This window comes from Sminthopsis crassicaudata, chromosome 3, assembly GCF_048593235.1.
Source record: "Sminthopsis crassicaudata isolate SCR6 chromosome 3, ASM4859323v1, whole genome shotgun sequence".
NCBI classification, from domain to species: Eukaryota; Metazoa; Chordata; class Mammalia; order Dasyuromorphia; family Dasyuridae; genus Sminthopsis; species Sminthopsis crassicaudata.
The window spans coordinates 300,160,876-300,175,055 of NC_133619.1; the positions used below are offsets into that span (position 1 = coordinate 300,160,876).

Below are 14,180 nucleotides of genomic sequence, written 5' to 3' on the forward strand. Positions count from 1 at the left end.
TTTAAAATGCTATTGCTAGTTCTCTTCTATATTATTTCATTCTCAAAATTTATTACAATATGAATATAGCAGATGGAGGGGAAAGTATCATTAAAATTGTATTTTTAAAATTTTATCTCCAGAGCTTTAAAATATATCTCCAGAACTATTTCTTCTCTTTATCTCTTCATAAGGCTTTTGTGGGGTAGAGTGCAGATTTGTGATTGTATCAATGTGGAGATTATGTGGCATAGAGCTCCCTCAAATATTTTAGTTTATCCTTGTAGTCTTAGAAAGTTGTCTGCTGATAGGGGGCACTGGAAAGTTACATGACTTGCACATGGTCATATATCTATATCAAATTAATTTTTTTTTTTGAAAATGCTCTTGAACTAGTAATTTGTTGTTATATATTTGGAATCCTCCCTGATATGCTGCTGGGCATATGACAATGTTCTCTCATATTGTTTTGTATTCTTTTTGGTTTTTTTTTTTTCAATAAAATAAATTAAAAAAAAAAAAGAAAATGCTTAGTCTACCATTTGGGTTGACTTTAATACTGAACTTTGATGTTTGTCCTTAAAGCCCACCTGAGGCTTATTACCTGTGTGATTATTATTTTTCCTGGGCCTCTATTTTTCCCTCTCAAAAATGAGAGGGTTGGACTAAATAGGACCCTTATGTCTCTTTTAGCTCTGACTTTATGATGGTAATAACAAGAAAAAAAGCATTTTGAAAATGTAATCATAGCAGTGCCTTTTGAAGCACTTTCAGCGTTGCTAATGTTTAATTGTTTCTAATTCTTTGGGGACTCTATGTGGGGTTTTCTTGGCAAAGATGCTGGAATGGTTCGCCATTTCTTTCTTCAGCTCACTTTACAGGTATGGAAACTGAGGGAAATGGAGTTAAGTGACCTTCCAAGAGTCACACAGTTAGTATGTTTGAGGCCAGCTTTGAATTCAAGAAGACAGGCTTCCTGACTTTAGGTCCTATATAGTCTATTCACTGTACCACCTCGTTGCCCTTTTAGTGTAGTGAAAGATTTCCCCCCCCCAAAAAAAAACCCAACAAAAAGTAAAAGTAATGTAAACATTCTGTCCAATTAAGCCATAATACCTCTAAAGATGTGCAGGACCATCTCCCCACAACTCTATATTGAAAAAAGGGAAGCTCTTTATGTTTTACCATTGGAATAGATAGCTGGATTTGACAGCATTGATGAGTTAAATATTTATGAAAAAAAGCATTTAACTTTGAAGAGGATGATTTTTTGGTGGTTGCCCTTGAATATTTGTTTAGCAGAGTTCTGAAGCTAGGAAATAGATTTGTTATTTGATTAATATGAAGAAGGAACTTGAGAAAATGTTTGAGTGATTTGACCACTTTTTTTCATTTAAATTTGTGCTTTCAGTCTGTAGTTCATTATGAGAAAATTTTGTAGTTAACACTGTTATGCTTATCATAATAGGTACCGAAAAGGGTTTGAACTCCAGTCTTCTCTTTACTCTGGAATTAATCTGGCTGTTTTGCTGATAGTTGCTGGACAGCAATTTGAAACTTCTATGGAATTGCGAAAAATAGGTAAAGCTCTTTATGAATCTTATTTTGGTACTCTTTTTAGTAAGTCAGATTTTCAAATAATACAAATTAATCACCCACAACCAATGATATGTTACAGAAAGTGATGTATCATTTGCTCTTTGGTAACCAAGCAGGAATGGCTCAGTGCATCAAGCACCAGACGTAGAGTCAGGAAGACCCATCTTCCTGAGTTCATCCAGCCTCGGATACTTCCTGGTTGTGTCGCCCCATTTGCCTCAATTTTCTCATCTTTAAAATGAGAAGGAAATGGCAACCATTTCAGTAATTTTTGCCAAGAAAACCCCATATGGGTCACAATGGAGTAGACATGCCTTAAATGACTGAACAACAATCCCACAATCAGATCTGTAATTCAGGTCTCATTTGCCCCGCTTCACAACTTCAGAACCTTTCTTCATTATTTTCCTATCCCATTTTTCCATGTCCAATTAGGTGCCAAAACTGCTTCCACAGATTTTCAAATCCATTTCCTTCATTCCACTCATTTGGCCATGCCCCTAGTTCATTCCCTCATCCTTGACTAGTGGAACAGCCTTTTACTTGCTCTCCCAATTCTAGTTTCATTCTTCTACAATCCATTCTCTATACTAGCAAAACCACGGTGTTCCTAAAGCATGGCTTCTGACTATACCACTCTCCTCAGTCTTCAGTGGCTTTCTATTTCCCCATAGTAATAAATGGAAACTCTTCAAATTGATGTTTACAGTCCCTTACAAACTGGCTGTAGCCTTCCTCTACAGCCTTATTTCACATTATTTCTCTTTAAGCATTTTAAGTTCCTGCCACACTGACCCACAGACTGTTTTGTGAAATTGGAAATGCATCTACCACCTCTGGATCTTTGCACAGGTTGTTATTCTTAATTGTAATGCTTCCTCACCTGTGCATGGACCTCTTAGAATCCTATAAGGCATAATTTTAAGGGCCCTTTCCCATGAGAAGTCTATTTTAGAGTTCTCTCCTTCAAAAATTATATTGTATTTATTTTTCTTTGCACATATATTTGCTCCATTCCCCCTCTCCAGAATAATGTAAGGTCCATAAAGGAGGGGGACAATTTTAGTTTTGTGTTGGATCCCAAGCATTTAGCAAAGTGCCTTGTGCCTTGTAGGCACTAAGTGAATGTTTTAAGACAAGACTTTGCACATAGTAGGCACTTAAATGTTTGTTGGATTAAGTAATAGATCCTGAATATCACATGCTCCCAATAACTTAGACTTTATTTAGTAATAGACAGTATGCGATGAAGGTGATGAAGAGAAAGCCAGAAGACCAAGAAGACACGGGATTCAAGTCCTGCTTCTGTATGCTGTATGGCTCTGGGCGATTGACCTCTCTCCTTGCTATGGCCAACTCACTAAGATTAAGTCTCAGAGAAGATGCTGCCTATAGTGATAGGGAGGGAATTTCCCTATGACAATGAATCACTGTGTGATTTTTTTTTTTTTTTTTAGTAGTAATAACTCACACTGACAGTTTACCATAAAAACATCCTTTACCTACATTATCTTACTTGGAAAGGGGAAAATAGTATTGTCCCTTTAAAATTTTTTTTTTACAGATGAGAAGCTGAAACTTAGGTCTAATTCTTTGCCCAGGATCATAGAGTTAGCAACTAAGTGGTGGAAACCCAACTCATACCCTGATCTGATAAACCCAGCATTGTGTTCCCCTGATGTCTATTTATATAAACTAATCTTGACTAAAATTCAAACTTCTAAGGTGTTCGGCTGAATAGTTTGCTGGGAAGAAAAGGAAGCTTGGAAAAAATGAACAATTACTGGGATGTTGGTCAGTTCTTCAACGTGAGCATGTTGGCCAATGACATAGGGAAAGCTGTGCAAGCAGCTGAGAGACTATTTAAACTCAAGCCTCCCATCTGGTGAGTCTGTACAATTCCAGCTCTATTTGTTCGTGATGTTTTTATATAGAGCACTGAATATGGAGTCAGGAATACCCAAGTTCAAATTCAGCCTCAAATGCTTCTTAGTTGTGTGACCTTGGGTACTTGACTTCTTTTTGCCTCAGTTTCCTCATCTATAATAATTCATTTTCCAGAGGTAGATAAAGAATAACCTTCATTATTTGATTAGTTGATTACATTCAACCAAGTCAGGGCAATTAGGATATCTACAGAAGAAATATTTATTCTCACTTTATTACAAGGTTAGAAAACTTACAACTTGCTTTACCTTTTGGTACTTTCATGTGAATAAATTGTCAAAAAACACACACTTGGAGCATTCTTGTGAAAAATAAAACTTTTGCCAGGAAGCTGACTCACAACTCAGTAAAAATCAAACTTCAGATATAATTAATTTTTTTTTCTAATTTCCTATGTTTCTGTTCTTATAGGTATCTGCGGTCATTAGTTCAGAACCTGCAACTAATTCAGCACTTTAAGAAACTCACCATTGAACACTCTCATAGACAGGAGCTGCTTAACTTCTGGCTGGATATAATTTTTGAGGCAACAAAGGAAATTACGAATGGCCTGAGATTTCCAGTAAGATGGTTTTAGGATTGGGGACAGGGTACCACTTTTAAAAACTCTAAAAGACATTTGAGAATATATTTTAAAATAGTTAGGAAATAATTTAGGAAAATTCCTAAATTAGGAATTAGCTAAAAGCTAATTCATTAAATTAAAAAAATAATTTCCTATTATGTTACAACCAATTGTTATAGTGGCTAAGTAAGGTATTTTCAGCCTGATAGTTTTCCAAGTGTGTCCTGGAGTCAGACTGAATCCTGATTGTTAAAGGTTCAAGCACTTACTTCTTGGAACCAGCTTCTTCAATCTTCTGAGAATTAGCTAGAGCCAAGAGGTTGAAACTTGCAGGGATCCTCTTGGAAATCAGCAAAGACTACAAATCAAGGCTTCATTCCTTGTTTTATTAATTGTCTAGACTTAATAAAAAAATCTTAATAAAAATTTAAAAGTATATCTTCTGTTTTCAGAGAACTGGTTATTGAACATCTACTAGCACATCCCCAGTTTTATTTTGGATAAATTTAGTACATTTTATTCAAAATTCTTACATTGTTCCCAAGAGCATCATAGATCTAAAGGTATTAGAAAAATCTAGTCCAAAATATTCATTTCACAGATGAGGATTCTGAGACCTAAAGAGGTTCAGTAATAATAGCCAGTTAATAATAATAGCTGTGAGTAGCTAGATGATACAGAAGATAGAGTGCTGGGCCTGCAGTCATGCAGACTTACCTTGCTGAGTTCAAATCTAGCCTCAGCTACTTCCTAACTGTGTGACCCTGGGCACAATTGCCTCAGGTTGAGCTGGAGAAGGAAATGACCAACCACTCCAGTATCTTTGCTAAGAAAACTCCAAGAAAACATCTTTGGTGTGCTAAGGTCCATAGGATCATAGGACAGGACTGAATGACAATAGGATAAGAAATCTTAGCACTTAATTGATGCTTGGATTGCATCACCAGGGCAGGAGAGGCCTAAGTAATTTTTCCATTTCCTGTCCTTGCTGGGGTGGCTTAGTACATAAAAATCCATGATTGCTCCTTCTTATTTTCCTCAATTAAGCAACAGATTTTTCTGAAATTTTATAGTATAATTTATAAGTATGTTGTATATAATATGTATATGTGTAAGTATATATAATGATATAAGAATAAGTATTGCTATTGCTAAGTTCCTATAGGTTACAAATATTTGTTCTTATTTCAGGTTCTAGTGATTGAACCAACCAAAGTCTACCAGCCCTCTTATGTTTCCATAAACAAGGAAGCAGAGGAGAGAACTGTCTCTTTATGGCATGTTTCACCAACAGAAATGGTAAGAAAAAATAAAGCAATGGCATTCTTCATGCCATTCAATACTCTCTAATCATATATCTGAATTTTAGCTAGCTACCCCAAACCCATAGACTCAGAACAACAAGGAGACCAGGCGTATCCCCTTAACTATCTCCCACCTCTGGGATTTGCAAAAGTGAGACTTTAGCAGAGATTTGAAGGAATCCAGAGGAGCCAGTCAGCTTGGATGAAGAAGGAGAGAGTTCCAGGCATGCGAGAGAACCAGTCAGTGCAAATGGTAGGAACGTGGAGATGAAGTTTGTGAAGTGAGAAACAACAAGGAGACTGTTTATTAAAATGGATAGCTTCTGAATTCTGCTAACCACTGACATAATAAAGCTATAGACTAGAGAAAGCTTTTGGGTAGTGTGTCATACACATTTTGCACAGGAATGTAGGATTTGTATGCTTTTAGAGATATTTTTCTTTTGTGCTTACAAAGACCCCATTCTTTTTTCTTTTATAATATGATTGTTTTATTGTTACATATGTTTGTCCTCTATTGATATATGTATCAATATGTTAGCAGCTTTCCCTCTTCACTTTAAGAATGCATAAGTTTTTTCAAAAAATGATGCAAATTGAGCATGATTTAGAACAAGGGCAAATATAAATACAAATGCCTTCAGAAATAAAACACATATAAAGAAGAGTAAGCAGATTCCAAAATCTAAAATAGAAACATCTCACCAGAAATAGATGGAGTCATGAACATCTCAAGTGTAGACCAGTAATTTGATCCAAAATTTGATGCCAGGAGCACTCTTCTCATGGTTCAGAATTTAGTCAGCAGTCATTGATAATGATGGAGTACTGGCTAATTCACATTTTCCCTATTATGAAAGCCTCAGGCATTCCAAAAAAATAAAGTAAAGAAATTGGAGAATGCATATTTTAGTGAGCACACAGCACTCATTACCTTCTTTTGTTTGATGTGGCTATTTTATGCGGCAAATGGACTTAATTTATTTGTCTTTTTTGTTTGTTTTATAAATATGCTTCATTTGATATATATATATATATATATATATATACATATGTGTATATATATATATAATATATATTGTGATTATTGTTATTGAAATTACCATTTCATTTTTGTGTATTTCTGTTGGGATTGCAGAACAACTTGTGCTTCTTGGTTAGCTTTTTGCTACTTTCTAACATTGAGAGTGACAGTTGCTAAGGATCTGTTGTGAATTATTGAAAAGTGTCTGCTGAAAAACTACTACTAATAAAATATTCATAGGAAACTATTTTAAGTTTTGGGCAATTGTTTTATCCATCATTTAAATTCTATTGTTGTTTCTTGCCTTTAATAGGAATTTCCATGGATAAATAAAATCACTTACTATTTGTGAGAATGCTAGAGGCTATTTTTAATGAGTAGAAGGGTGAAAAGGAATTAGTTAAGATTTTTTTTTTTCTGTGAGGAAATATTTTGTAAGAGTAGATGTTAAGGAAACAATGAAATAAAAAGTGCACCACAGAGAACAAAAGGAAAACCAGAAAAACTGAGGAGCTTTGAAAATAATGTATAGTATTTATTAAATTAAATAGGTTTTCTTGAAATGAAAATTTATTGTTTTATATTAAATCCTCCTCTCTTATCATCTGTTGGATACATGGCAATTTTTTTTCTTTTCTTATTTTTGCATTTAAATTTAAAATTTTTGAAAATTATATATATATATATATATGTAGATGCTAAGAGGAAGCAAGCAAGAACACAGCAAAGTTTTTTCCCCCACTTTGGGAAGCTGCTTTCATTCATTTTCATTGTTTCCACTTATATTCTCAAAAGCTCATGTGTAGTTGCAAGTTTTTAAAGAGAATTTGCCTATTACAAGCAAGGACATCTTTCTCTGTGCATGTACCAATTTAGAGTGAAAGATTACAGATTAAAAAGATACCTTTGTGATGGATGAGTATAGCTCAAAGCAAGAGGATTTTAAAGACAGACTTTTTTTCTGGATGGGCTAGAATAAGGGTGTTCTCCCATCCCGATTTTCCCTCTAGAATAATCTGCCATAGGGGTTCATTTGTGCAAATGCAATTGTTGCTCAAAAATGTATAGTAGCTACTCACTGCCTCAACAGAGGTGGCAAACTCACTTTGTTTGCCAAATGTTGTTGAGAAATGTTTAATAAATGTTATTGAGAAATGTTTAACAAAAAAATAACAAGTATAATAAAAACATTTGTTATTGTTCAGTCATGGGTGACTGACTGTGACCTATTTGGGGTTTTCTTGGCAAAAATATTAGAGTGATTTGTCATTACCTTCTATAGCTCATTTGACAGATGAGGAAATAGAGAGTAAAGAAACAGGTTAAGTGACCTGTCCAAGGTCACACAGCTAGAGTCTAAGGCTGTATTTGAACTTAGGTCTTCTTGACTCCAGGCCTAGTGCTCAGTTCATTGTACCACCTAGCTGCCCAATGAAATGTATGTAATGTTAATTTTGATTTTTTAAATCAGTGTGAAGCCCAAAGGAATCTGTTTGACACCAGTGGCCCACAGGTTGAAAATCAAATTTTTTAGTCCATCATTCAGCAAAAGCCTCTGACCCTGGTCCTTCTACCAAAACCCTATGTGAATTCTACCCTACCCCCCATCTCTCTCCCTTCCTCTTTCCCTTCTTCCCTCTCTCCCTCTTCCTCTCCCTCTCTCCCTCTCCTTCCCTCCCTTCCTTCCTCCTTCTCTCTCTTTCTCTTTGTCTCTGACTGTTTCTGTTTCTGTTTCTCTGTGTGTCTGTCTGTCTTCTGTCTGTCTGTCTGTCTCTCTTTCTCTCTTTCACTCACATACACACACACACCCACACCCACACACACCCATAAATTCTTTTTTATGTGTCTTTCTACAACTATCAAACCCCCAGGAATCATTTCTTTGATGAGGATTATCATAGTTGCAGGATATAATTCACATGTTGTTGTGAGGCTTAAATAAGATATTGTACATAAAGTGCTTTGCAAAATTTAAAGTTCTTTTAAAATGTCTATTGTTATCAATTTCATCCTCATCATTATTTATTCTTCCATTTTGTATCTGTAACCCTGCAAAATTTAAAGTTCTTTTAAAATGTCTATTGTTATCAATTTCATCCTCATCATTATTTATTCTTCCATTTTGTATCTGTAACCCTGTCATACGATCCCATTTCCTACAGTATTGAGCTGTGTTGGTTCTGCTTGAGAGAGAGAGGTTTAAGAGTTTTGAATTATTAGTCATCTTATCCCACTTTCTCTCACAGTTATTGCTTATAAAACCCAGGTAAAATAGTGCTTGATCCTTCTGCAGTGATTTGTCAGCCTCTAATATTTACCCAGACTAGGTTTTTCAATTCCTAATTGGGCCATTTCCTTGTGCTGGGAACTGAATGATGTATTTGTATTGAGTAATATTGTTTTATTTCCTACTAGCTGTCCCCCTTCATGATACTTCATATGCTTTTGCACAAGTGATTCCCTCAAGTCTAGCATAAACTCCTTTCTCTCTATTGCTTGGTAGTATCCTCCTAAAGATATGTTTCAGGGACTCCCTCCTATACAAGATTTTTCCTGATCCCCTCAGTTATTAGTGTGTGTGCTCTCCCCTGCTCTCACTCTTTCTTGCTCTCTCTCTCACTCTCTCTTTTTCTCTTCCTCTCTCTCAATTTATGTTTGTATTTACTTACTTATGTAAGTATTGTTATCCGTTTAGTAGAGTGCACAAAGGATTGGATTTTTTGTTTTTTTTGCATTTTAAAAAACAGAATAGGTACTTATTTTTAATATTTTATTTTTCCAAATTATATAAAAAACAATTTTTAATATTTAAAAAAAATTTTAAATTCCAACTCCTTTTTCTTCCTCCTTCCTCCCTCCCTCCCTGAGGCAATAAGCAGATATTTTATATATGTATAATAAATATAATATAGTTATTTATATAACAACATAAATATATAATAAATATATATTTCCATATCATTCATTTTGTGGGAAAATACTCAAAATTTTAAAAATGAAGTAAGTGAAAAATAGCATACTTTAGTCTGTATTTGGACCATTTTTTCTTTGGAGGCTTATAGCATTTTTCATCAAGAGTCCTTTGAGATTGTATTATTGAAAATAACGAAGTTATTCATAGTTGTTCATCATGCAATGTTGCTATTAAGATGTTCTCCTGGTTCTGCTCTCTTCACTCTGCATGAGTTCATGTAAGTTTTTCTAGGTTTTCCTGAGAGCATCCTATTCATTATTTCTTATTGTACAATAGTATTCTATTACATTCATATACCCCAGGTTGTTTAGTTATTCCCCTCAATTTCTAATTTTTTGCCACCACAAAGAGAGTGCCTTTCCAAAGCCTTTTTTAATGCTTTTGAAGGAATCCTAAGACTTAGAACTGGGAGAACTCTTAAATGGTCTTAAATTCAACCTCCTCATTTGAAACTGAGGTCTCTAAAAGTGAGCTGAATCTTGAAATCTCATAGGAGCTTGTAACACTGCTATGCCCTCGGGTTATGTTACTTGGACCCATCAAGCAATAAGAGGAATATTTATACTGGAGAAAGGAAAACTTAAGGGAGGAAAATTATTTCTTCCATTATTTGAAAGGGGTATCCTGCAGAGGAAGAGCCTGATTTTTTCTGCTTGGCCTCAGAGTTTAGAACTAGGAACAACGAGTAGAAATGGTATAGAGGTATTGCATGTGGGAAGAAGCTTCCAACAATGGGAGCTGCTACAAATTGAAGTGAATGCCTTCTCTCAGAAATGAGTAGGTTCTTCTAGTAGGATGAGGCTTATTGGAGATGGAGATGATTTTGCGTTTATCTTTGAAACCTCAGTGGACCCACAAGTAGGAGATTCTGTGGCAGGTTCTTTTCCAGTTGGCTTAATTTTTTTTTTTCAGTTTTATCTCTCATTGAGTCCAGCTAGAGGTCCTACCTTGCTTTCTTGTTGTGACTATGTCACCTCTCTTGGCAGCCTTTCTTTTCCATTCTATTTCTTTTATTTGGTATGTCAGAAATAAGAGAAGAGGAAAATGAAAAGAAATAGGTTTCTTTTCAAGAAAAATGCTTCCTAGGGCTTTATGCTTGCTTCCCAAGGGACTCTCATTATCGCTCTTCTAGATATGTTGTGCTGCCACTGCTTTGTTAGATTAATAAATTCTGGCCTTATTCTGTGGTTTCTGACATGTCAGTGGAAGATGAATGGTATTATTATAAACTTCTTATAGAAGAAGAGTTTTCTATTACTCTAAAATAGAGACTTTCTGCTATAACTGGAAAATGGATGTATGTCAATTTCTGTCATATTCTGGAATGTATTTATATTATTCTATGTTACTTTTTATAGGCAAATGCAGATTTTAAAAATGTGAAATTGTATCTCAAACTGAGAAAATTTAGCATATGTAGTTAAATATTGAATGCAAAAGGAATGACCCTGTTATGTTAGACTTTGCTGTCAAATGTGGAACTCTTGACTTGTGTCTTTGGTTCCTACAGAAGCAAATTCATGAATGGAATTTTACAGCCTCCTCCATTAGGGGAATAAGGTCAGTATGAATGAAAAATGACAACTATTCACCGTTTTGTGCATTCCATTTCATTTTTGATGGAAACAAAAACTCTCTTTGTGATTTTTCTCTTTACGGGCCCTTTTGTCTCCCTCACAACATCTTGCCCAGTTCTGCATGGTAAAGTAGATGCTTAATTAATGCTTGTTGAATTAAATTGGTGAACACAAACTCAAAGCAGCAAGAGAAACATTTCTCATTTATTTAAATTTTATTCATATGCACATCAAAGACTGATTAGGTAAGTCATTGGGACATTAAGTTTTTAAAAAAATCTTTAAGTGGAAGCAGTTTTTTTTAGCAATTTAATAATTTCCACTAAATTTAAGATTTCTATACCCCAAGTTTCATATATATATATATATATATATATGCATATATATGTAATATTTCTTTTTAATGAACTTTTTTCAGCATATCCAAGTTTGATGAACGGTGTTGTTTTCTTTATGTCCACGATAACTCTGATGACTTTCAAATTTACTTTTCTACTGAAGATCAGTGCAGTAGGTATGTTAATTTCATTTCTGCTTCATTTATTTGAAGTATGGTGATTCTGTTTAAAGAGCTTCCCACAAAGTTGCAGCTTGTGGTTTGAAAGAAAATTGCATTTGTTGAAACTGCTTTCTTAAAATGTTAAAATGGAACTGTAATCACCTGTTTCAAACATAATGTGATAACCCACTTATCCAAAAGTCAGACTTTTGAAAACCTGTAAACACATAAATAAAGGAATTCTTTATTTGCATTAATTGAGATGTAACTACAATTTGATAAATTTTCCGGTCTGGAGTAGACCCCCCAAATCTAAGTAGTAATATCAAAATGAGTAAACTCATCATTATTAAACATTTTTTTCCTTTTTAAAAATGATTTTTATTGATTTTTAAAAAATTTTTACATCATAAATGTTTCCTGATTTCTTCCTTTTAACAATGACAACAGCAACAACAAAAATCAAAACCCACAAAATTAAAAAAAACTTATCAGTTTGTCAGCATATGCTACACTCTCTTTCCATAGTCCCTTAATTCTTTCCTGAGAAGAGAGAAGTATATTTTTGTATTTCTATTCTGAGTCCACATGGATCATTGCAATTAATCTTGAGTTCAGCTTTTTTTTTTTTTAAGTGTTGTTTCATATATTATTGTAGTGACTATATCTTGTTTTCCTGGCTCTGCTCTCTTTGATTTATTTTTGTTGTAATTCAGCAGTTTCAGTTGTGTCTGCCTCTTCAGAACCCCATTTGGGTTTTTCTTGGCAAAGATGCTGGAAGAGTTTGCCTTTTTCCTCCCCAGCTCATTTTACAAATGAAGAAATTGAAGCTAATTGAAATTATTGAAGCTAATTGAAAAATTGAAGGGTCACAGCTAATAAGTGTCTAAGGCTGCATTTGAACTCAAGTCTTTATGACTCCTGGCCTGGTGCTCTTATCAATGTACCTCCTAGTTGCCTCATCTTTATTTTATATCAGTTCATCAAACTTAACATGTTTCTCTGAATTCCTACCATGTCTTTTTAGCACAGAGATTCTTAACCTGCCTTGTGAATTAAAAAAAAAATTGTTGATTGTATTTTGATATAATTAGTTTCCTTTGCAATCCTGTGTATTTTCTTGAACGCATTTTAAAATATCATTTTGAGAAGAGGTTGCTTTTTGATCTTTTTGATAAGAGTTTTTCTATACTGCTTAAAGGTGTTGATGACACCGAAAAGACACACTAGCTCTATCACTGGGAAAGGAGTGGAAGGCAATTTTCAGTGGTCCCTTTCTCTAACTTCATTTAGGGACTTTACTGTAAATTATCCTTATCACCACCTTTTTTCAGGTAATCTCATGTTTTAAGGAAATAAACATTATTCCTCAAAAAAATTATTCCTTTAGAGATTTTTGGTTCACAGAGCTGTGATAGTTCATATAAAGAATGGTTAATTAACAAATAATTATATTATTTAATTAATTCATATATTAGTTTGCCTTAGTTTTTCTTATTTCTTTGTCTTGAGTTTCACATTTTGGTTCCTAGTTTTAAGGTAATGCTATTTACATGAAATTAAAACTTTCAGGTGAAAATTATAATTAGCTGGTTATTCCCAAACTCCAAAAACTTGTTATTTAGAAAAGAGATTTTTCCTTCTTCATTCTACCCATTGCATATATCACCCACTGTCAGTGCTCTTTCATCTGTGATGAATTTAACAAATGAATGAAGGTAAAGATGGGGGAATACAGTTGTTGCACATTTACAAATTCTTTATTACTTTATTACATTTGTTGTTTCCAGGTTTTGCTCTTTAGTGAAAGAGATTATAACAGATGTAGTGGGCTCTACAGTGGAATTAGAAGGAGAGATTGATGGGGATACCTTGGAGGTGAGTCTTGTGTCAGTAGAGATGAAAGGCTAACATCAAGAAGTGATTTTTTTGTCTCTTGCCATCTGGCCTAGTTTGTGTCTTCTATGGCCAACCAAAATGCCCTCCACCAAGCCATATGTGAACTCTCTAAATATTTCATCTTGAAACTTTCCCCAAAATATAATTGAAAAATCTTAAATTATTTTGCCATTGAGAGCTATACTTGAAGTCACAAAGACCTGGCTTCAAGGCCTACCTAAGATACTTGCTAGTTTGTGACCTTGGAATTCTCTTAATCTCATTAGCCCTCAGAATACCTCTTTTGTAAAGTGATAGGATTAGACTCAATGGCTCCTGTGGTCCTTTCTAGTCCTAGATTTGTGATTCTATGAACGATCCAAAGCCTTGAAAAGTATAATAAAGTAATTTGTCTATACATATATATTTGTCAAAAACTAGATTATAAAGTCCATTAGGATATGGATCTTATTAAATCTTTATATCTCTTTTAGCATCTAACATCATGCTCTTAATTGAATGGAATAAAGTCTTTGATAAGCTAAAAGTAGAAAATTATAAGGGGGGGATGGATAGACAATTAGCAGCAGGTTTTTTCAAACATTCTTAAGTCTCCTTTGGCTTCCAGATACAAAGCATTTTATCTATTCAGCAATCAACTCTTCCTTGGCAGATACTAAATTGGCTTGTTCTTCACATTACAGTATGAATATATTTGGAATTATTATATAATTAACCAGATTTATCAGTAATTTAAATTGGTCTTCCCAGCCCCATTATTTATAATTAATGAGGTTTTAATGTGCTTTCAAGTCATATTAAAGCTATACCTCT

General features: G+C 34.2%; 1 protein-coding gene across 2 annotated transcripts in view; it reads left to right on the top strand.

Annotated features, from left to right (window-relative positions):
• The window catches only part of MAP3K15 (mitogen-activated protein kinase kinase kinase 15), a 132,651-nt gene that overhangs the window by 74,934 nt on the left and 43,537 nt on the right, over window positions 1-14,180 (top strand). For both annotated transcript variants that reach the window (XM_074300970.1, XM_074300971.1), the window contains exons 8-14: window positions 1,448-1,560; window positions 3,304-3,463; window positions 3,937-4,087; window positions 5,282-5,389; window positions 10,903-10,952; window positions 11,388-11,483; window positions 13,259-13,346. In XM_074300970.1, the coding sequence (XP_074157071.1) occupies window positions 1,448-1,560; window positions 3,304-3,463; window positions 3,937-4,087; window positions 5,282-5,389; window positions 10,903-10,952; window positions 11,388-11,483; window positions 13,259-13,346 (766 nt within the window). The remainder of the gene's footprint in view (window positions 1-1,447; window positions 1,561-3,303; window positions 3,464-3,936; window positions 4,088-5,281; window positions 5,390-10,902; window positions 10,953-11,387; window positions 11,484-13,258; window positions 13,347-14,180) is intronic.